Raw genomic sequence first — 25,065 nt, forward strand, 5'->3', positions numbered from 1 at the left:
GAAGCTGTTGGACAGCCTGGTGGAGCTGTTGGACAGCCTGGTGGTGGAGCTGTTGGACAGCCTGAGCGACCCCTGCCACCCCTCACACGGTCTCTTCAGCCTCCTACCAGAGGGCAGGAGGCTGAAGAGACCGTGTGAGGGGTGGCAGGGGTCGCTCACAATCAAGATGTATATATATATATATATATATATATATATATATATATATATATATATATATATATATATATATATATATATACATCCGTTTCGTTGTCGTAGTACTATGTGCAATGACAATAAAGTTGAATCTGAATCTGAAAGTGACATAGCTTCCTTTTTATTTAATTTATTTAATGTATTTAATTTATTTAATTTAGATAAAGGGATCGATATTTCTGCTGCACACTCCAATGCAGTAGGTGGCGGTAATGCACCTTTTGTTGGATACCATCCGCCTTAAAACCCCAAGAGAAGAAGAAGAAGAAGAAGAAGAAGAAGAAGAAGAAGACCACGCCCCCTCCTTGTTGACAGTGACTGTCAGTGAGCGGCTCGGGACTGTTTACCTTTACATGGTCGCAGTTTGTCTAGCTTTCGACGCAGCGCTTGGGCTTCTTCTCCCAGGATGCAGTAAGGCGTCATGGCGGTGAGCTCCGTGCACTGGTTCCGGAAGGCTCTGCGGCTGCACGACAACCCGGCGCTGCAGGAGGCCGTGAGCGGCGCGGCGGCGCTGCGCTGCGTCTACATCCTGGACCCCTGGTTCGCTGGAGCCGCCAACGTGGGGATCAACCGCTGGAGGTGTGTTACTCACGTAGATGTTGTCTAGACGTAGACATGTTACCTCACTGTCTACATGTAAACATGTTACCTCACTGTCTACATGTAAACATGTTACCTCACTGTCTACATGTAAACATGTTACCTCACTGTCTACATGTAGACATGTTACCTCACTGTCTACATGTAGACATGTTACCTCACTGTCTACATGTAGACATGTTACCTCACTGTCTACATGTAGACATGTTACCTCACTGTCTACATGTAAACATGTTACCTCACTGTCTACACGTAGACATGTTACCTCACTGTCTACATGTAAACATGTTACCTCACTGTCTACATGTAAACATGTTACCTCACTGTCTACATGTAGACATGTTACCTCACTGTCTACATGTAAACATGTTACCTCACTGTCTACACGTAAACATGTTACCTCACTGTCTACATGTAAACATGTTACCTCACTGTCTACATGTAGACATGTTACCTCACTGTCTACATGTAAACATGTTACCTCACTGTCTACATGTAAACATGTTACCTCACTGTCTACATGTAAACATGTTACCTCACTGTCTACACGTAAACATGTTACCTCACTGTCTACATGTAGACATGTTACCTCACTGTCTACATGTAAACATGTTACCTCACTGTCTACACATAAACATGTTACCTCACTGTCTACATGTAAACATGTTACCTCACTGTCTACATGTAAACATGTTACCTCACTGTCTACATGTAGACATGTTACCTCACTGTCTACATGTAAACATGTTACCTCACTGTCTACACGTAAACATGTTACCTCACTGTCTACATGTAGACATGTTACCTCACTGTCTACATGTAAACATGTTACCTCACTGTCTACACGTAAACATGTTACCTCACTGTCTATATGTAGACATGTTACCTCACTGTCTACATGTAAACATGTTACCTCACTGTCTACATGTAGACATGTTACCTCACTGTCTACATGTAAACATGTTACCTCACTGTCTACATGTAGACATGTTACCTCACTGTCTACATGTAAACATGTTACCTCACTGTCTACATGTAAACATGTTACCTCACTGTCTACATGTAAACATGTTACCTCACTGTCTACATGTAAACATGTTACCTCACTGTCTACACGTAGACATGTTACCTCACTGTCTACACGTAGACATGTTACCTCACTGTCTACATGTAAACATGTTACCTCACTGTCTACACGTAAACATGTTACCTCACTGTCTACATGTAGACATGTTACCTCACTGTCTACATGTAAACATGTTACCTCACAGTCTACATGTAAACATGTTACCTCACTGTCTACATGTAGACAGTGAGGTAACATGTTTACATGTAGACAGTGAGGTAACATGTCTACACGTAGACATGTTACCTCACTGTCTACATGTAAACATGTTACCTCACTGTCTACACGTAGACATGTTACCTCACTGTCTACATGTAAACATGTTACCTCACTGTCTACATGTAGACATGTTACCTCACTGTCTACATGTAAACATGTTACCTCACTGTCTACATGTAAACATGTTACCTCACTGTCTACACGTAGACATGTTACCTCACTGTCTACATGTAAACATGTTACCTCACTGTCTACATGTAGACATGTTACCTCACTGTCTACATGTAAACATGTTACCTCACTGTCTACATGTAGACATGTTACCTCACTGTCTACACGTAAACATGTTACCTCACTGTCTACATGTAGACATGTTACCTCACTGTCTACACGTAAACATGTTACCTCACTGTCTATATGTAAACATGTTACCTCACTGTCTACATGTAAACATGTTACCTCACTGTCTACATGTAAACATGTTACCTCACTGTCTACACGTAGACATGTTACCTCACTGTCTACATGTAGACATGTTACCTCACTGTCTACATGTAGACATGTTACCTCACTGTCTACATGTAAACATGTTACCTCACTGTCTACATGTAGACATGTTACCTCACTGTCTACACGTAAACATGTTACCTCACTGTCTACATGTAGACATGTTACCTCACTGTCTACACGTAAACATGTTACCTCACTGTCTATATGTAAACATGTTACCTCACTGTCTACATGTAAACATGTTACCTCACTGTCTACATGTAGACATGTTACCTCACTGTCTACATGTAAACATGTTACCTCACTGTCTACATGTAGACATGTTACCTCACTGTCTACATGTAGACATGTTACCTCACTGTCTACATGTAAACATGTTACCTCACTGTCTACATGTAGACATGTTACCTCACTGTCTACATGTAAACATGTTACCTCACTGTCTACACGTAAACATGTTACCTCACTGTCTACATGTAAACATGTTACCTCACTGTCTACATGTAAACATGTTACCTCACTGTCTACACGTAAACATGTTACCTCACTGTCTACATGTAAACATGTTACCTCACTGTCTACACGTAAACATGTTACCTCACTGTCTACACGTAGACATGTTACCTCACTGTCTACATGTAAACATGTTACCTCACTGTTTACACGTAAACATGTTACCTCACTGTCTACATGTTAACATGTTACCTCACTGTCTACATGTAAACATGTTACCTCACTGTCTACATGTAAACATGTTACCTCACTGTCTACATGTAGACATGTTACCTCACTGTCTACATGTAGACATGTTACCTCACTGTCTACATGTAAACATGTTACCTCACTGTCTACATGTAAACATGTTACCTCACTGTCTACACGTAAACATGTTACCTCACTGTCTACATGTAAACATGTTACCTCACTGTCTACATGTAAACATGTTACCTCACTGTCTACACGTAAACATGTTACCTCACTGTCTACACGTAAACATGTTCCCTCACTGTCTACATGTAGACATGTTACCTCACTGTCTACATGTAAACATGTTACCTCACTGTCTATATGTAGACATGTTACCTCACTGTCTACATGTAAACATGTTACCTCACTGTCTATATGTAGACATGTTACCTCACTGTCTACATGTAAACATGTTACCTCACTGTTTACACGTAAACATGTTACCTCACTGTCTACATGTTAACATGTTACCTCACTGTCTACATGTAAACATGTTACCTCACTGTCTACATGTAAACATGTTACCTCACTGTCTACATGTAAACATGTTACCTCACTGTCTACATGTAAACATGTTACCTCACTGTCTACACGTAGACATGTTACCTCACTGTCTACACGTAGACATGTTACCTCACTGTCTACATGTAAACATGTTACCTCACTGTCTACACGTAGACATGTTACCTCACTGTCTACATGTAAACATGTTACCTCACTGTCTACACGTAGACATGTTACCTCACTGTCTACACGTAGACATGTTACCTCACTGTCTACATGTAAACATGTTACCTCACTGTCTACATGTAGACATGTTACCTCACTGTCTACATGTAAACATGTTACCTCACTGTCTACATGTAGACATGTTACCTCACTGTCTACATGTAAACATGTTACCTCACTGTCTACATGTAGACATGTTACCTCACTGTCTACATGTAGACATGTTACCTCACTGTCTACATGTAGACATGTTACCTCACTGTCTACACGTAGACATGTTACCTCACTGTCTACATGTAGACATGTTACCTCACTGTCTACATGTAAACATGTTACCTCACTGTCTACACGTAGACATGTTACCTCACTGTCTACATGTAGACATGTTACCTCACTGTCTACATGTAAACATGTTACCTCACTGTCTACATGTAAACATGTTACCTCACTGTCTACATGTAAACATGTTACCTCACTGTCTACATGTAGACATGTTACCTCACTGTCTACATGTAGACATGTTACCTCACTGTCTACATGTAGACATGTTACCTCACTGTCTACATGTAGACATGTTACCTCACTGTCTACATGTAAACATGTTACCTCACTGTCTACACGTAGACATGTTACCTCACTGTCTACACGTAAACATGTTACCTCACTGTCTACATGTAAACATGTTACCTCACTGTCTACATGTAAACATGTTACCTCACTGTCTACACGTAAACATGTTACCTCACTGTCTACATGTAAACATGTTACCTCACTGTCTACACGTAAACATGTTACCTCACTGTCTACATGTAAACATGTTACCTCACTGTCTACATGTAAACATGTTACCTCACTGTCTACATGTAAACATGTTACCTCACTGTCTACATGTAAACATGTTACCTCACTGTCTACACGTAGACATGTTACCTCACTGTCTACATGTAAACATGTTACCTCACTGTCTACATGTAAACATGTTACCTCACTGTCTACATGTAAACATGTAACATGTGTGTTCCCTTACTGTCACACACCTGTTACACGTTTATGTTCTTTAACATGTTACACATTTACGTTCTTTAACATGTTTACGTTCTTTAACATGTTATACGTTTACGTTCTTTAACATGTTACACGTTTACGTTCTTTAACATGTTACACGTTTACGTTCTTTAACATGTTTACGTTCTTTAACATGTTACACGTTTACGTTCTTTAACATGTTTACGTTCTTTAACATGTTACATGTTTACATTCTTTAACATGTTACACGTTACGTTCTTTAACATGTTACACATTTACGTTCTTTAACATGTTACACTGCATCATATCACACCAGCGACTACAAAGCATTCATAGTGTGCTGAGGATGGATCTGTCCACCTGCTGCCTCTAAGAGGAAACATGTCTGACTCCTTCTCCTTTGTGTGCAGGTTTCTGCTGGAGGCGTTGGAAGACCTGGACAGCAGTCTGAAGAAGCTCAACTCCAGGTTGTTTGTGATCAGAGGGCAGCCGACGGATGTCTTCCCCAGGCTCTTTAAGGTCTGTAGTCCTGTCTGTAGTCCTGTCTGTAGTCCTGTCTGTAGTCCTGTCTGTAGTCCTGTCTGTAGTCCTGTCTGTAGTCCTGTCTGTAGGCCACCAGCTGTCCTCTCTGGGTCCCAGACCCCAACACCAGGGCCTGAAGTCCTGTGACTGCCTTTAATCTGGTTTACTCATTTCTGTTGACAGCTACTCCGTTGTAAAAAGAAGTGTAAAGAAAAGTTCAGTAAAGAGGTCAAAATGAAGGTGAAAAGTTGACACCTAATAACACAGAAAGGCATAAATAAATGTCTAAGGGATGCAACATTAATAACCAGGCTATGCGAGCCTCTAGGAGGAGTTAAAGTATGACGCCTCGAAATAGTCCAAAAATATCATCAATTTCAAAATGGCCGGTTTCCGGGTGGGTTTCGTTCCTATTTTTCATTGTGTGTGTGTGTGTGCGTGTGTGTGCGTATGTGTGTGTGCGTGTGCGTGTGCGTGCGTGTGCGTGCGTGCGTGTGCGTGTGCGTGCGTGTGCGTGCGTGTGCGTGCGTGTGCGTGCGTGTGCGTGCGTGTGTGTGTGTGTAGGAATGGAAAGTGACCAGGTTGACGTTTGAATACGACCCAGAGCCGTATGGGAAGGAGAGGGATGGAGCCATCATCAAGATGGCCCGAGAGTTTGGAGTGGAGACCGTTGTCAGGAACGCACACACCCTCTACAACCTGGACAGGTGTGTGTGTGTGTGTGTGTGTGTCTGTGTGACTCACCTTTTGATGATGCAATATGCTGTGCATGTTCTCTACTTGCTGTCTCCTCTGTGGTCTCAGCATCATTGAGGTGAACAACAGCGGTCCTCCTCTGACCTTCAAGCGCTTCCAGAGCATCGTGAGCAGACTGGAGTTACCCAGCAGGCCTCTGCCTCCCGTCACCCGGCAGCAGATGGACAAATGTGGCACTAAAATAGCTGACAACCATGAGCAGCTGTACAGTATACCTTCACTTGAAGAGCTAGGTATATTAGAATGTGACAGCACATGCATGACTCTGAGGCTGTGTTCTGGGTTGATCATCTACTGTTAGTCGTAGCTTAGTCTGTATAGACACACAGTTGTTAAAGTCCCATTAACACCATATTAATAGATGTAGTTTATGTGTATACGTCCACCGTGGAGGAGAAGGGTGAGTTCCTGATATGTTGACCTCTCCTTGTGAACGTGTGCAGGCTTCAGGACAGAAGGGTTGCCTGCAGCCGTGTGGCAGGGAGGAGAGTCGGAGGCTCTGGACCGACTCAACACACACCTGGACAAAAAGGTGAACCTTTAAAAGTGCACTTCTGTTCTTTAACGCTTAGTTGGGGGACATCCTATAATGTGTCTCTCCAGTGACCTTTGACCCGTTTCATTGGCTCTGTTTGGGATGGGATGATGTTCCCTAAACTCTGAAATATAATCCTGTATTCAAATAATGACAACATCTCAAATAATAGCCAAACACGGCAGAAACAAGCAAAGGCAATTTGCTAATAATGGTTTGGTAATAAACAATGAACTGGTGGAATTACCTGCCCCCTTGTAGATCACTTAAATGAAGCTTAATGTATATTTCCATGCCACTAAGTCAGACACGTTATGTCAGAGTTCGTCCAGTCATGGAACACCTGGAGGAGGCATGGAGTTTATAAATGGTTATTTCCAGGCCTGGAAAAGTCCTTGAAAAAAATAAAATCCCCAAAGTTTAGTAAAAGTCATGTAAATGTGTTATATTCATGTGTTCATGACGTTCATTTACGCTGAGTTTGAAATAATGAATATGCTTTTAAGAGAAAGACTCAAAATATAAGCAGGCATACATACAGGCTTCTATATACATGTTTATTCTTGCTCATGGACATTTGGTTTAAAATCATAGAAAAGGTGTGTGTGTGTGTGTGTGTGTGTGTGTGTGTGTGTGTGTGTAGGTGTGGGGGGTCCACTTGGAGCCCCCCCGGGTGAGCACCTGCTCCCTGTATGCCAGTCCTGCTGGCCTCAGCCCGTACCTGCGCTTCGGCTGCCTGTCCTGCAGGGTCCTGTACTACAACCTCAGAGAGCTCTACATGAAGGTTCTCTGTTCTAATGAGACCATGCAGGTTGCAGTGTCTGTACAGCGAGGGTTCTAATGTAGAGCGACAGAGGACTGGCTCTACTCTGTAGCCTACAGTTACAGATTGATTGATGGGTGGTTGACATTACTGTTTAAAATGCGTCTACTAGCGTACGTAAGCACACGTCCTGTTTCATTTTACAGGAAGAAAAGATGATTGATTCGAACAGAGCAACATGAGGGAGTTGATGTATTGTTGAATAGGAGCACAGTGACAGGGGGTCATGGGTTCATCTTGACTTTGACTGGTGTCCTTCTCGCCCCGTCAGCTGCGTAAGCGCTGCAGTCCTCCTCTGTCTCTGTTCGGCCAGCTGCTGTGGAGAGAGTTCTTCTACACGGCCGCTACCAGCAACCCCAACTTCGACCGCATGGAGGGAAACCCCATCTGTGTGCAGGTGAGCTCACAGCACCTGGTCACCTGGAGGATGACCGACAGGGAGGGGCTCACAACCATAACCATAACCCTATCCTCACGACGTCTCATCTCAGGGCCATTAGGAGTCACATGTTTCATTCAATACATACATGATCAGTGTGCCTCTATAGTCTGTAATGCATCTGACATCCTCTGTTCTTAGAACCTCTCTGACAGAGTGAGGCAGAAATGATGGATATGAGTAATAATAACTATAGACCTGAACCAGCACTAACTATAGACCTGAACCAGCACTAACTATAGACCTGAACCAGCACTAACTATAGACCTGAACCAGTCCTAACTATAGACCTGAACCAGTCCTAACTATAGACCTGAACCAGTCCTAACTATAAACCTGAACCAGCCCTAACTATAAACCTGAACCAGTCCTAACTATAGACCTGAACCAGTCCTAACTATAGACCTGAACCAGCCCTAACTATAAACCTAAACCAGCCCTAACTATAGACCTGAGCCAGTCCTAACTATAGACCTGAACCAGTCCTAACTATAAACCTGAACCAGTCCTAACTATAGACCTGAACCAGCCCTAACTATAGACCTGAACCAGTCCTAACTATAGACCTGAACCAGTCCTAACTATAGACCTGAACCAGTCCTAACTATAGACCTGAGCCAGTCCTAACTATAAACCTGAACCAGTCCTAACTATAGACCTGAACCAGTCCTAACTATAGACCTGAACCAGTCCTAACTATAGACCTGAACCAGTCCTAACTATAGACCTGAACCAGTCTAACTATAGACCTGAACCAGTCCTAACTATAGACCTGAACCAGTCCTAACTATAGACCTGAGCCAGCACTAACTATAGACCTGAGCCAGTCCTAACTATAGACCTGAACCAGTCCTAACTATAGACCTGAGCCAGCACTAACTATAGACCTGAGCCAGTCCTAACTATAGACCTGAGCCAGCCCTAACTATAGACCTGAACCAGTCCTAACTATAGACTATCAAAGAGGAAAGTCTAAAGTCTTAATTGTGGTGAGAGTCTGTCCCCCAAACTGAAACTGGGAGCTGGTTCCACTGGAAGGAGCTTCATAGCTGCAGCCTCTTGGTCTTATAGCCTTAACATAGACATGTTATATAACACTTTAAATAAACAACTTGTTCAATGTGCAGAAATGCTATGTCTAGAAACCACTAGAAACCCAGACGCAGGGCCAGAGCGTGAGATCGGTCCTTAGAGATGAGAATAATTCTTCTGTCGAGAGAAAGAAGAGTTTATAGTTAACATACGTTTGTCAGATCCCATGGGACCAGAACCCAGAGGCGCTGGCTAAGTGGGCCGAGGGCCGGACTGGATTCCCCTGGATCGACGCCATCATGACTCAGCTCAGACAGGAGGGCTGGATCCACCACCTGGCCCGACACGCCGTGGCCTGCTTCCTCACCAGGGGGGATCTGTGGATCAGCTGGGAGAGCGGCATGAAGGTACCGCCTTTCATGTGTTAGCATCTCTTGTGTTAGCGGCATGAAGGTACCGCCTGTCATGTGTTAGCATCTCTTGTGTTAGCGGCATGAAGGTACCGCCTGTCATGTGTTAGCATCTCTTGTGCTAGCGGCATGAAGGTACCGCCTTTCATGTGTCAGCATCTCTTGTGTTAGCGGCATGAAGGTACCGCCTTTCATGTGTTAGCGTTCTGTTAGCATCTCTTGTGTTAGCGGCATGAAAGTACCGCCTTTAATGTGTTAGCATCTCTTGTGTTAGCGGCATGAAGGTACCGCCTTTAATGTGTTAGCATCTCTTGTGTTAGCGGCATGAAGGTACTGCCTTTTATGTGTTAGCTTTTTGTTAGCATCTCTTGTGTTAGCTTTCTGTTAGCATCTCTTGTGTTAGCGGCATGAAGGTACCGCCTTTCACGTGTTAGCTTTCTGTTAGCATCTCTTTTGTTAGCTTTCTGTTAGCATCTCTGGTGTTTGCTTTCTGTTAGCATCTCTTGTGTTCGCTTTCTGTTAGCATCTATGGTGTTAGCTTTCTGTTAGCATCTCTTATGTTAGCGGGTCGGTTTTGACCCATGTCTTAAATCAGCTGTAAAATACACTAAAGACACTGATCTATCATCCGATGTGTTCCTCATCTCTTGGTGACCTTGTTTGGCTTCCTTATCCATGAATACATGACTAATAATATATACATGAACAGAAAGAGACTAAAGGTGAACACATGATGTTTAAATATTTTTGGTGTGGGCCTCTGGGCCTTTTCTTTGTCAGGATACCTCCATTTCAATTAAAGAAATGTTAAAATGAACCTCAAGAGAATCATATACATAAATAAAAGGTTGTTGTGTTACCTGACTATTACTGAGAGAACACATCTCTTAAATGCATTTGTTTTATTTATGTTTTCATTTTAATATTAACTATAGTAACATATATGCTAAATGTAATGTAATGTATATTTACTTCAAGAAAAAGGCTAAAAAGTATTTTTTTCAGCAATATAACTTTAATAAAAACACAAAATGGAAAGCAGAACAGGTCAAAACACAAAATATAGATTTGTAAGGTCAAACAAACAACAACCAATCAAGCAGATCTTATTTTTATAACTGGGTCAAACCGACCCTAACAACACAAAGGTCATCATTTCAACCAGAGCGTTTCATAATTTAGTGAAACAAAAATGTTTTTGTTTTATTTTGTGTAAATAGAGGTTCCTGACAGTGAAAAAGCTGTGATGCAATAAACACATTGATGTGGTTCTTTATGCATTTAAAACCTAAAATGTGCCGACCCGAACACACGAGGGAGGGTAGTTTCTAGGATACATGTAAACGTGTTATGAGTATACGTGTTGCTCCTGCAGGTCTTTGAGGAGCTGCTGCTGGATGCAGACTGGAGTGTGAATGCTGGCAGCTGGATGTGGCTCTCCTGCAGTGCCTTCTTCCAGCAGTTCTTCCACTGCTACTGTCCTGTTGGCTTCGGAAAGAGAACCGACCCATCAGGGGACTACATCAGGTAATGCTGCTACTTATGCACCAGCTCCTCCCACACCATTCTCTATGTTTAACCACTGCAAAGGGATGTTTCCTATGAGGGCATCATAGCGCCATTGTAGGTAAAAGAATACAAAAACTCACAAATTTGACGCTTTTTCCTGACGCTGAGTTGCGTCAGCCAATCAGCGTTGAGAAGCTCCGCCCCTCATCATCGTCCTGCTGCTGAATCAAACTGCTGCTGGTCCTGAAGTAGCGCTGCTAGCGGCGTCATTGAGACGCTGTGGTGGGACTACGGATAATATTATGAACCCAGACTCCATGGAGTTTGATGTTCACGTATGTGGAGTTTACACAACAAGTATAAAGCACAACTAGTGGTTATTTCCCTGGGGGATGGAGGAAGTGGTCACTGTTTTAGAGAAATAAGCCACGCCCCCTTTGTAAACTCCAAGAAACACATTTTCTTTCTCTCTGTTGTTGTTTCATACGATGGAGCTACTACGGCATCCTTGTGTCCTCCATGTTCTCTACTACTGAATGTCAGCAGCAAATGGGATTAAACTTGATGACGTTCTCTGCAGGCGCTACCTGCCCGTCCTGAAGGACTTTCCCAGTCGGTACATCTACGAGCCGTGGAGCGCCCCGGCCTGCGTGCAGAAGGCGGCCCGCTGTGTGGTGGGCGTGGACTACCCAAAACCAATGGTCAACCACGCAGAGGCCAGCCGGCTCAACATCGAGAGGATGAAGCAAGTTTACCAGCAACTCTCTCACTACAGAGGACTGAGTACGTCTCTACCCAGACTGACTGTATATATATATATATATATATATATATATATACCTCTTTACTGCAGCTCCTTAGTGCTGCTTGTTTGTCTCTTTACTGCAGCTCCTTCAGTGCTATATTTGTTTAGCACTTTTGTATGGATGCACTTGGGTGGGATAGTTATTTTACTGTGTGTGTGTGTGTGTGTGTGTGTGTGTGTGTGTGTCAGGTCTTCTAGCATCAGTACCAACGATCCAAGAAGAGGCGGAGCCGCCAATGACCGATGAGTCCCAGCCCAGCAGTGGCCCTGGTGCGAGGAAACACTCAAGACTCTTCTTTCCCTTTGGAGGACAGAAACATAATGATTACTCAGGTAAAGTCAAACTGTTAAACTTCTGTTCTCCAGACTCTCCTCCCAGAGCTCCTGCTGACTGTGAGGCGTCTGGCTGCTGTGCTGCTCCTGATGCGTCCTTCGTCTACGTGTCCTCCATCTTCGGCTCGTACCCAGACCTGCAGTGTGCCGCCTCCCGTCCCCCCACCCAGACGCCCTCCTCAGCCTCCAGGTCTCCATGCGCCGGCCCTCCTCCCTCCTCAGCCTCCAGGTCTCCATGCGCCGGCCCTCCTCCCTCCTCAGCCTCCAGGTCTCCATGCGCCGGCCCTCCTCCCTCCTCAGCCTCCAGGTCTCCATGCGCCGGCCCTCCTCCCTCCTCAGCCTCCAGGTCTCCATGCGCCGGCCCTCCTCCCTCCTCAGCCTCCAGGTCTCCATGCGCCGGCCCTCCTCCCTCCTCAGCCTCCACCTCCACCCGGAGCACTCGTTCTCTGTCCAGACCCGCCTTCCCTTCATGTTGCATCACCGGGACGGCGGCTCAGCCCTCGCCTCCGGGGCCGAGGAGGAAAGGCAGGGAAGGAGAGAGGAGAGTAGACGAGGAGAGGGAGGAAGCAGGAGGCGAGGACAGGATGGAGGAGGAGCTTGAGCAGGAGGAGGAGGAGGGGATGGAGGAAGGTGCTCCTGAACAGAGTGCAGAACATCAGCAGTGACTCGAGGTAAAGAGAATGATTTTTTTAAAACTCCAGATTTCAAGGCAAAAACATGCTCAAATCTCTAATATAGTACATTCACCAGAGAGGAAACGATCGCATTGATATGCTTGAATATTTTTCTGGACTTAATAATGTGAACGTGAGCGTCAGTGGAGCTGCTGGTCCTGATTCAAAGTGACACACACACGCGGCCGTTCACGCGCACATAGAAACAGTCAGTTAGCTTTGTCTACACAAAGCTAACTTCATGCTAGCAATCAAATTCACTTCTCTGTCTCTCCACTATGTTCATGTGACCGTAATTACACACACACACACACACACACACACACACACACACACACACACACACACACACACACACACAGTCAGGATGTCAGCTGACCAACTGACAGTTCCTCCTGTGTGTGTGTGCCCGCGTGTCACTGGTTGCCATGGTGACAGCCCTGATTGGCTAACTTAAAACAGGTGTGACACTGTCACCGAGCGGGAGACTGGACTGTGGATTAAATGAGAAAACAACCTTTCAAACTATTGTATTTGACAGACAACCGTGAATCCCATCACGAAAATAAAGCAATCATGAGAAGCACAAGACTTCTGAGAACGTTTCCGTGTACTTAAATATTTGTAAGGATTTATAAATGAGGGCGTAAATTCAGTTTGTAAAGTGCTCACGTTTCAGTCATGAGAGAAAATTGTGGTCCGATTTAACATGGAGGTTGATGGAGCAGTTGGCCGGACTTCATGTCGCTTTCAGGCTTGCTGACAAAACAGTATAAGTTTGTTGGATTCCACGACGCATGTGTGAATACATGAATGTGATGAAGACATTAATGTGATGCCTGTGACGTCACATCAATGTTCCTCAGAGGTCACTACTCTTCTTCTGTCTCTTTCAGGTGGAGATCAAAGGAACAGTCTTCACACATCCTCCAGTCAGCTGAACTCATGAAGACTCACAAAGAGTTGTGGATATATATATATATATATATATATATATATATATATATATATATATATATATTTGCGTTTTCTCACTTTTATAAATGAGGGAGTGAAGAAACCTGCATGAACTCTCTATTGTTCAATGAAGGGTCATGTGTTCACATTGTGCAGCAACTCATTTACATAGTGAGAGATGAGGTGAGGGTGACATCAAAGGCAGGGTCCTCACCCGTTCATGCTGGATCATGTGTTCATCTATAGTCCCTTTCTGTTCATGTATATATTATTAGTCATGTGTTCATCTATAGTCCCTTTCTGTTCATGTATATTTTATTAGTCATGTGCTCATCTTTAGTCTCTTTCTGTTCATGTATATATTATTAGTCATGTGTTCATTGATAGTCCCTTTCTGTTCATGTATATATTATTCATCATGTGTTCATCTTTAGTCTCTTTCTGTTCATGTATATATTATTAGTCATGTGTTCATTGATAGTCCCTTTCTGTTCATGTATATATTATTCATCATGTGTTCATCTTTAGTCTCTTTCTGTTCATGTATATATTATTAGTCATGTGTTCATCTATAGTCCCTTTCTGTTCATGTATATATTATTCATCATGTGTTCATCTTTAGTCTCTTCCTGTTGGAGGCTCTGCACATGAAGTCAGACCTTCTGTAAGAACAGTGTTTATCACATCTGTATCACAGGTTGTATATAGAATATGTAAAACCTGTATTTATGAGAGATGTATATAGAATATGTGAAAGCATAACCTGTCTGGACGGTTTGATGAACAGAGGCTACCTTGTTTACCTGTTGGTGTTTCTTTCCAGGAAAAGAAGATGTATTGAATTTGTGCTTTGTCTAACAAAAGCAGATTCCCACGAGGCTCAGAGGATGGAGTCAGACCTGCAGGTCATGTGATCTTCTAAAGGACCTCCATCTCTGTAGATCTCCATGATTGGATCAGCTGTGTGTAGTTTGTTAGTTATGTGACGTGTCCTTCTCACCAGCTCCTTCACGCGGCCCTGAACACGTCAACAAGCTCACAGTTGTGTTTTAATACATTCACCAACAACATGCTCTGCAGGCTCCGTCTGAGAACTGTGGGCTTTGTGGATATGTACTTGTTTTGTACAAAAAGAGTTTATTTTCATTAAAATTGTTGAAGGAATTGTGATAAATGGGAGTTTACAGTGTGCTTTCTGTATGTTCCCTAATATAACATTCATATATGAACATGAAGTGATAAAGAAGATCAAACACACTCAACTCATTTTCCCAAAATGTAATTTGTATTTGATGAACTCGTACTTGGATTTATTGCAAACAGTTTGATAGGTTTTGAGTCGTGAACTAATGTTTTATAACGTTGACGACGTCCCATCTATATTTACTCATGTCAAGCTCCTGCCTCCGTACAGCTGAAGGTCTTTAGGAGCGTCCAGCTGAAGGTCTTTAGGAGCAGACAGCTGAAGGTCTTTAGGAGCAGACAGCTGAAGGTCTTTAGGAGCAGACAGCTGAAGGTCTTTAGAAGTTTACAGATGAAGGTCTTTAGGAGCAGACAGCTGAAGGTCTTTAGAAGTTTACAGATGAAGGTCTTTAGGAGCAGACAGCTGAAGGTCTTTAGAAGTTTACAGATGAAGGTCTTTAGGAGCAGACAGCTGAAGGTCTTTAGGAGCAGACAGCTGAAGGTCTTTAGGAGCAGACAGCTGAAGGTCTTTAGGAGCGTACAGCTGAAGGTCTTTAGGAGTGTACAGCTGAAGGTCTTTAGGAGTGTACAGCTGAAGGTCTTTAGGAGCAGACAGCTGAAGGTCTTTAGGAGCAGACTGCTGAAGGTCTTTAGGAGCAGACTGCTGAAGGTCTTTAGGAGCAGTCTGCTGAAGGTCTTTAGGAGCAGTCTGCTGAAGGTCTTTAGGAGAGTCCAGCTGAAGGTCTTTAGGAGCAGACAGCTGAGGTCTTTAGGAGCGTCCAGCTGAAGGTCTTTAGGAGTGTACAGATGAAGGTCTTTAGGAGCAGACAGCTGAAGGTCTTTAGGAGTGTACAGATGAAGGTCTTTAGGAGCAGACAGCTGAAGGTCTTTAGGAGCAGACAGCTGAAGGTCTTTAGGAGCAGACAGCTGAAGGTCTTTAGGAGCAGACAGCTGAAGGTCTTTAGGAGCAGACAGTTGAAGGTCTTTAGGAGCAGACAGCTGAAGGTCTTTAGGAGCAGACAGCTGAAGGTCTTTAGGAGCAGACAGCTGAAGGTCTTTAGGAGCAGACAGCTGAAGGTCTTTAGGAGCGTACAGCTGAAGGTCTTTAGGAGTGTACAGCTGAAGGTCTTTAGGAGTGTACAGCTGAAGGTCTTTAGGAGCAGACAGCTGAAGGTCTTTAGGAGCAGACTGCTGAAGGTCTTTAGGAGCAGACTGCTGAAGGTCTTTAGGAGCAGTCTGCTGAAGGTCTTTAGGAGCAGTCTGCTGAAGGTCTTTAGGAGCGTCCAGCTGAAGGTCTTTAGGAGTGTACAGCTGAAGGTCTTTAGGAGCAGACAGTTGAAGGTCTTTAGGAGCAGACTGCTGAAGGTCTTTAGGAGCAGACAGCTGAAGGTCTTTAGGAGCAGACAGCTGAAGGTCTTTAGGAGCAGTCTGCTGAAGGTCTTTAGGAGAGTCCAGCTGAAGGTCTTTAGGAGCAGACAGCTGAGGTCTTTAGGAGCGTCCAGCTGAAGGTCTTTAGGAGTGTACAGATGAAGGTCTTTAGGAGCAGACAGCTGAAGGTCTTTAGGAGTGTACAGATGAAGGTCTTTAGGAGCAGACAGCTGAAGGTCTTTAGGAGCAGACAGCTGAAGGTCTTTAGGAGCAGACAGCTGAAGGTCTTTAGGAGCAGACAGCTGAAGGTCTTTAGGAGCAGACAGCTGAAGGTCTTTAGGAGCAGACAGATGAAGGTCTTTAGGAGTGTACAGCTGAAGGTCTTTAGGAGCAGACAGCTGAAGGTCTTTAGGAGCAGACAGCTGAAGGTCTTTAGGAGCAGACAGCTGAAGGTCTTTAGGAGCAGACAGCTGAAGGTCTTTAGGAGTGTACAGATGAAGGTCTTTAGGAGCGTCCAGCTGAAGGTCTTTAGGAGTGTACAGATGAAGGTCTTTAGGAGTGTACAGATGAAGGTCTTTAGGAGCAGACAGCTGAAGGTCTTTAGGAGCAGACAGCTGAAGGTCTTTAGGAGCAGACAGCTGAAGGTCTTTAGGAGTTTACAGCTGAAGGTCTTTAGGAGCAGACAGCTGAAGGTCTTTAGGAGCAGACAGCTGAAGGTCTTTAGGAGCAGACAGATGAAGGTCTTTAGGAGTGTACAGCTGAAGGTCTTTAGGAGCAGACAGCTGAAGGTCTTTAGGAGCAGACAGTTGAAGGTCTTTAGGAGCAGACTGCTGAAGGTCTTTAGGAGCAGACTGCTGAAGGTCTTTAGGAGCAGACAGTTGAAGGTCTTTAGGAGCAGACAGCTGAAGGTCTTTAGGAGCAGTCTGCTGAAGGTCTTTAGGAGAGTCCAGCTGAAGGTCTTTAGGAGCGTCCAGCTGAAGGTCTTTAGGAGTGTACAGATGAAGGTCTTTAGGAGCGTCCAGCTGAAGGTCTTTAGGAGTGTACAGATGAAGGTCTTTAGGAGTGTACAGATGAAGGTCTTTAGGAGCAGACAGCTGAAGGTCTTTAGGAGCAGACAGCTGAAGGTCTTTAGGAGCAGACAGATGAAGGTCTTTAGGAGCAGACAGCTGAAGGTCTTTAGGAGCGTCCAGCTGAAGGTCTTTAGGAGTGTACAGATGAAGGTCTTTAGGAGCGTCCAGCTGAAGATCTTTAGGAGTGTACAGATGAAGGTCTTTAGGAGTGTACAGATGAAGGTCTTTAGGAGCAGACAGCTGAAGGTCTTTAGGAGTGTACAGATGAAGGTCTTTAGGAGCAGACAGCTGAAGGTCTTTAGGAGCAGACAGCTGAAGGTCTTTAGGAGCAGACAGCTGAAGGTCTCTTGGAGCGTCCAGCTGAAGGTCTTTAGGAGCAGACAGCTGAAGGTCTGTAGGAGTGTACAGATGAAGGTCTTTAGGAGCAGACAGCTGAAGGTCTTTAGGAGCAGACAGCTGAAGGTCTTTAGGAGCAGACAGCTGAAGGTCTTTAGGAGCAGACAGCTGAAGGTCTTTAGGAGTTTACAGCTGAAGGTCTTTAGGAGCAGACAGCTGAAGGTCTCTTGGAGCGTCCAGCTGAAGGTCTTTAGGAGCAGACAGCTGAAGGTCTGTAGGAGTGTACAGATGAAGGTCTTTAGGAGCAGACAGCTGAAGGTCTTTAGGAGCAGACAGCTGAAGGTCTTTAGGAGCAGACAGCTGAAGGTCTTTAGGAGCAGACAGCTGAAGGTCTTTAGGAGTTTACAGCTGAAGGTCTTTAGGAGCAGACAGCTGAAGGTCTCTTGGAGCGTCCAGCTGAAGGTCTTTAGGAGCGTCCAGCTGAAGGTCTTTAGGAGCGTCCAGCTGAAGGTCTTTAGGAGCAGACAGCTGAAGGTCTACTACAGTAACAAGTACAATATGTACCTCTGATGTGTAGTACAGTAACAACTATTTATAAATCTGTTGACATAGAACTTTAGGGCTATAATCATACAACATATACTGTATAGTACATGTTTGTGCATAGTCTAGTGTAATACACACACACATGTTACACCTTTCCGTTCTGTGGAGAGGATCTGATCCCATCTTGAAGCGTTGTTTCATATTATTGACCTGCATGTAGTTTTATTGCAATGTGAAACACGACAGAAGCAACATCGATAACGGTTGTTGTTCATAAACTGTGAATGAACACAAAGCTTTAATGGACTTTTCCTGCAGAGATGTGAGAGTGAAACATTGAGGTGTTCTGGTGCTTCACACTGTTAAACGGCTGCTGTGACTCCAGTCGGCCACCAGATGTCGCTGTTCTTCTTCAAAGTGAAGCCCAGAAGCTTTGAATCATTTTCGGTACAAATAGAAAGAAAGCCTCACTGCTTCACAAGGCTTCATCCTTTCATCCCTATGAAGCACAGCTTAGGCTCACAGTGGCGGGTGGAGTCAGTACTTTCAGTGTGGAGCTGAGTGCATGAGTGGAAAGTGTGTGTTGTGTAGTGTAGAGATAACCATAATCACAAACGGGTGTCTCAGGACAGAGAGGACCAGCTCAGACCAGAGGGCCTCAGAGACCAGAGGGCCTCAGAGACCAGAGGGCCGTGCTTCTAAACAGCCCTCAGCCACGCCCACCTGAACACCTGCAGGGTAGAGAGGGTCGTCACAAAGTACAGTAAGAAGTACAATATGTACCTCTGAGATATAATAGTAAACAGTACAATATTTACCTCTGAGATGTAGAACTGTAACAAGTACAATATGTACCTCTGAGATGTAGTAGTAAATAGTACAATATGTACCTCTGAGATGTAGAACTGTAACAAGTACAATATGTACCTCTGAGATGTAGAACTGTAACAAGTACAATATGTACCTCTGAGATGTAGTACAGTAAGAAGTACAATATGTACCCTGTCATCATTGGCGGAAGTGAGGCCGACGATTGCAGAGTCATCAGAGAACTTCTGTATGCAGTTATCAGAGGTGTGTTTGATGTCCGAGGTGGAGAAGAGGTGGTTAGTAGAAGAGGTGGAGAAGAGGTGGTTAGTAGAAGAGGTGGAGAAGAGGTGGTCAGTAGAAGAGGTGGAGAAGAGGTGGTCAGTAGAAGAGGTGGAGAAGAGGTGGTCAGTAGAAGAGGTGGAGAAGAGGTGGTCAGTAGAAGAGGTGGAGAAGAGGAGTGGCCCCAGAACGGTTCCCTGTGGGCCCCCGTGCTGCAAGAGAACGAGCAACAACGGAGACTACTGGACACTGTTTTCAACCCGGAAGTCCGGATACAAAGAGCAGGTTGGTGGTCTTTGTTCTGGTATCAGCATCGCAGGTCGGAGCTGCATGGCACAGGAGACGTCACGGGTTTCCAATGTGGACGGTTCAGAAACCCAGAGAAGAGGCGGAGCCACCAGGGAGAGAGCTGGCGTGCAGGGTTCAAAGTTATTAATCATATTTGTAGTCTTTTAGAAACAGGGAAAGGAAGGTAGTTTCTCAGGTCAGGTGGACGTCCTCTCTACCTGTTGGAGATGTTTCTGCTCGCCTTAGATTCTGCAGACGGACATAACTGTATATAACTTTTCTAAAATTCAGAAGTTTTATCTTGAGAGGTCAGGATCGTGAGGTGAGGCGTGGGTGCACAGATCAAGACAACAAACAGTGATTTTTTCACTCAAAGTTCTGTATTCAGATTCTTAGCAATCATCGTCATCATCATCATCATCATCATCATCATCATCATATATATAATTTTATCAATAAAGTTATGATTCCCGAAGAATGGTGAGAAAACCTTTTTATGTCCAGATCAATACAGATCTAATATTTCACAAAGGTTGATCAATGCAGATTAACCTTTGTGAAATATTATGTCCGCATGTGGAGGGAGCGACAACAACAACAACGCCGGTACTTACAAAGGCTATATCAATAAATACATCTATATGAGGAGTGAACACTATCTCCTCCTCAACAGATGATTACCTATTAATGCTTCAGTATTAACATTTTTAACAGGACACCTATTTCTGGAAAACAACTACTGTTACTTTTTATACTTGTGTATATTGATGATAATACTGTACTTTTACTTTCAGGGGATTTTAAATGGAGGACTTTTACTGGTTTGTAATAACAGTATTTTTACATTACTGTTTGGTACTTTTCCAAAGGATCTAAGTTGTTCCACCTAAAGCATAACAATATTAGTTGACGGAAGAAGATTTTGACAGATCGAGACACAGATTAGTGTTTGTGGTCACTGAGCCTCCCCGATCAGAGGCTAGTATTAAGTTAACATAAAAGACTTTAACATTAAGACTGACCCTCTACCCATCCTCACTCCACCACGAACTCTACAGTTTCTTCAAATAAAACCCCAGCTGATTTCAAATTGAAGGGATTTGGAAATGTATGCCTTTCTTTGTAAACAGCCTTTCTGTGAAGGCCACAGCTCTTCTTAGCTGGGAAATTGAAGTGCAAATTGTGGGTCAGGACCCAGTGCTGCTGTGAGTCACCAGATGGTTCTGGTGCTGCGATACACAACTCTGTAATGAGCTGCTCTTTTTAATTCCTTTAGCATGACGTGATTCAGACTTAGAACTTGTTGGAGGTTAGTAGTCTTTAAAATGTGTGGAACCACAGAAGATGTTGTGTCAGACCACTGATCCAAGAAGATCAGAGCTCCAATCCTGGCAAACATGTGAGTGTGACTGAAGGAGCACTTGAGGGCCTCGACCACACACCCTGCCCTCTGTCACTGGACACCATTGAAATCTGTAAACACCCTGCAAAGCCGCTTTTCGTTTTTCTTGTTCTACGAATTTTCTGTTTTTCCTAATCTCCTAATCAAATGTGCCAAAAGCTTCCCAAAGAATTAGGAATGGTTGAAATTCAGCATCAAAAGAATGTCTTCATTGCGAGGCTGTGATTGGTCGTGGAGCCGCATTGTGCTGAGCAGGAAACGACTCGGAAAACCGTTTGGAAAGATCAACACAAGTCCAGCACAGACGAGAAAGAGCGTTGGTGTTACAACAAAAGATTAATACAAGTCTTTGGAATGGAGCAAAGGGAGAAGCATGCTGGGAATCCACTGGAAAACGTCTCTGTGGTACGAAAAGTATAACATTTTATTTTGATATGAGGTATCTGGATCAGGAGGAAAAACACAAAAACCTTCAGAGGCACCGCACCAAAACACTATTATTATTTTTATATCATGAACATAAAAATAAAGAGAATAAAAGGCATGTTTGACTCCATACTGTGACCCAGTGATCGAGCGGGTCGTCCTTCAATCAGAGGATCGGCAGTTCGATCCCCGGCTCGCTAGTCCATGTCATGAACCCCACACTGCTTCCGTAGGCCGCCGGTGTGTGAACGAGTGTGAATGAGTGTGAACGGGTGAATGCATCGTTAAAGCGCTTTGAGTGGTTGGAACACTAGAAAGAAGAGCAGTACGAGCACATTTTCCGTGGCCTGCTGGAGGTGTTTGTTAGTTACAGACGTATCTCATTTAAAGATGCAAGGCTTTTTTGATATTGTCAGGAAGTAGAAATGAAATGATCAAATTAAATTCTCAGAAGACTATTTGGTAAGAGGTATTTCTAAATATATATGGTCTGTTCTGATCTGTGGAGTCCCCACAAAGAGCTGGACAACGTTGCTGGGAAAAAATTCAATTCACTTTATTTTATATAGCCTAAAATCACAAATCACAAGTTTCCCTCGGAGGGCTTTATAATCTGTCCCGGGACCTCACATCGGATCAGGATCAACTCCCCCAATAAAGATAGTAAAAACCCTTTCACAGGGAAAACAGGAAGAACCTTCATAGAGCAACAGAGGAGGATCCCTCTCCAGGATGGACAGAAGAATAGATGTCATGTGACCAGAATGAACAACGTAGCAGAGTTACAGCACATTACATGAATATGACAGACAGTATTCATATAATGATTAGTATACACATGGCGAACGATCCAGATAACCACGGAACATGAATGTTTTTGAAAGGCGAAAAGCCAACAGAATATTTTACTGGTACCAACAACTTCTCTTCACTTGGCCTCTGCTCTGCTTCACGCTGTACGCAGGCAAAACACCAGAGGAGACAATCAATGTCCGGGAAACACTGATGAGTGGAGAATAAGTAGACGTGCACAAATTTAGATTAAAATGTAAAAGTTGTGAATGAAGTTTCAAACTATTTGGTACGATCCTTCTGAAAGCAGCAGGCGAGTATGAGAGAACATGGCTCCGCCTACTTCTGCTTCCAGCCATCAATGATTGGCCCCAAACATCCTGACTGGAGCTTTTTCTACCGTCAATCACACACTGTGCAAGGAAAATTAAGCCATTTATAAGAATAACAATGCTATAAGAATTGTGACTGATAAAAGTGATGAGATATAGTATTAGACTGTTGAGATACAGATACTCTTACTAACATTGTAGGTGTTCATAGCAAACAAAGAAAAATGTAATGAAGAAAAGTAAAGGTGGGGCGTTGTGTGGAGGTATAGGTGGAAAGTGGATAATGTGCGTGTCGTGTGTGTGTGTGCGTGTGTTTGTGTGTGTATACATGTGTGTGTTTGTGGGCAGACCCTGGCTGACTCCCACCTATTGTTGTGTGAGCTCTGTTTGATTGACAGGTGGTCGGCCTGCTGGCTGCGTGCTGGACCTGGCTGACCATCATACGGAGGTCTTTATCCCTCCACACTGAGCAGGACACACACTGCTGCTTCTGCACACTACTCTGTAACACATTTAACACACACTGCTGCTTCTGCACACTACTCTTTAACTCATTTAACACACTTCAACAAAGGCACTGGACCCCCATGTGGACAGCTTGGAATTCAACCAGCCCCTGGGGTCCAAAGTTAGGGCCAGTTGGCCTCTACATACTGTGATGTTATTTGTCCTTCTGAAAGTATTTACAAAGGGTAATATGTTTTAGTTTGAACAAAATGGTTCCTATAAAATACAACACAACATACACAGTTTCAATGTTTTGTCATCGTAGTCCCAATTTGCTACGTAGGAAAGAAAACAAACAACAAAAACTATACTTAATATGGACGATGGAGAAGTTGAGGAGTCTCACAGCCTGAGGAAAAAAGCTGTTTTGAAGTCTGGTGGTTGGGCATCTAATACTTCTGTATGTCTTTCCAGACTGCAAAACAGGAAGGTGATCAGGAAGAGTTAGTTCAGAGTTACTAACTGAAGAGTTAGTTTAGAGCTACTAACTTAAGAGTTATTAACTGAAGAGTTAGTTCAGAGTTACTAACTGAAGAGTTAGTTTAGAGCTACTAACTTAAGAGTTATTAACTGAAGAGTTAGTTCAGAGTTACTAACTGAAGAGTTAGTTTAGAGTTACTAACTTAAGAGTTATTAACTGAAGAGTTAGTTTAGAGCTACTAACTTAAGAGTTATTAACTGAAGAGTTAGTTTAGAGTTACTAACTGAAGAGTTAGTTTAGAGCTACTAACTTAAGAGTTATTAACTGAAGAGTTAGTTTAGAGTTACTAACTGAAGAGTTAGTTTAGAGTTACTAACTTAAGAGTTATTAACTGAAGAGTTAGTTTAGAGTTACTAACTGAAGAGTTAGTTAAGAGTTACTAACTGAAGAGTTAGTTAATAGTTACTAACTGAAGAGTTAGTTTAGAGCTACTAGCTGAAGAGTTAGTTTAGAGCTACTAGCTGAAGAGTTAGTTGAGAGTTACTAACTGAAGAGTTAGTTGAGAGTTACTAGCTGAAGAGTTAGTTAAGAGTTAGTTAAAGTCTTAAATACATTAACCACCCTAACTTTAACAACAGAATAGTAACACACATTTCCCTGATAATAATCAATTATCTTTCTATTATTTTAATGTTTTTTTGGTCAGGTAAAGGTCAGTGTAACCTTTTTTTTCTATAATTGTATATTATATAATCTATGTTAGATTAAATGAATCCATTCTCTTCTTTCCGTCCGTTATGTTTCTTTTAAAATGAACCTGTAAATGTGCGTTTGTCCGTCAAAACAGACACACATCTTATTTAGCTAGTTAGCCGACATAAACATGAACATAAACCATTGCAGTGTATGTGAATACCAGTTCCTGACGACACGTATACATGATGCTGCCTGGCAATGCAATTCTGTTCAGATGGGTTATAATGTGACCTGATGGAGTTTGGGGAATATTTCATGCCATCAGTCAGAGAGAGTCTAAGGTGAATCGTTTAACTCTCCACAATTGAAACTTCAGAACTTTTCAGTTCAGTTTAAGTACTGTACCAAATAAGCAACACATTTGAACAAGGACAAATAGACAATAACAAGTCAGTAAATTTGTGGCACATGAAATAAAAGTAAAGAGCTGAAAGATGCTAATACACTCCAAATAGCTAAAGGGAACTACAGATTCAATGTGAGGGACAATGTGTATGCATTCATGTCCTATTAACGTACGTCATTAACTTCATCTCCAGAGTCTTTGTGCTTTTTCGCCTCGCTAATGATGTAGTTACTCTAGATGGAATATCCCTGGAC

General features: G+C 43.3%; 1 protein-coding gene across 1 annotated transcript; it reads left to right on the forward strand.

Annotated features, from left to right (window-relative positions):
• Positions 1 to 612: 612 nt before the first annotated feature.
• Positions 613 to 12,984, forward strand: LOC306741718 (cryptochrome-2-like; the record flags this gene model as incomplete). Its single annotated transcript, XM_079224033.1, has 12 exons — positions 613 to 777; positions 5,566 to 5,674; positions 6,242 to 6,384; positions 6,482 to 6,666; positions 6,877 to 6,965; positions 7,612 to 7,752; positions 8,063 to 8,188; positions 9,484 to 9,669; positions 11,048 to 11,199; positions 11,762 to 11,964; positions 12,176 to 12,256; positions 12,353 to 12,984. The coding sequence occupies exons 1-12, from the start codon at positions 620 to 622 to the stop codon at positions 12,982 to 12,984; spliced, it is 2,205 nt and encodes a 734-aa protein (XP_079080159.1). The 5' UTR covers positions 613 to 619.
• Between the last annotated feature and the right edge of the window lie 12,081 nt (positions 12,985 to 25,065).

This window comes from Taurulus bubalis, assembly GCF_910589615.1.
Source record: "Taurulus bubalis genome assembly, chromosome: 9".
Classification (NCBI taxonomy): domain Eukaryota; kingdom Metazoa; phylum Chordata; class Actinopteri; order Perciformes; family Cottidae; genus Taurulus; species Taurulus bubalis.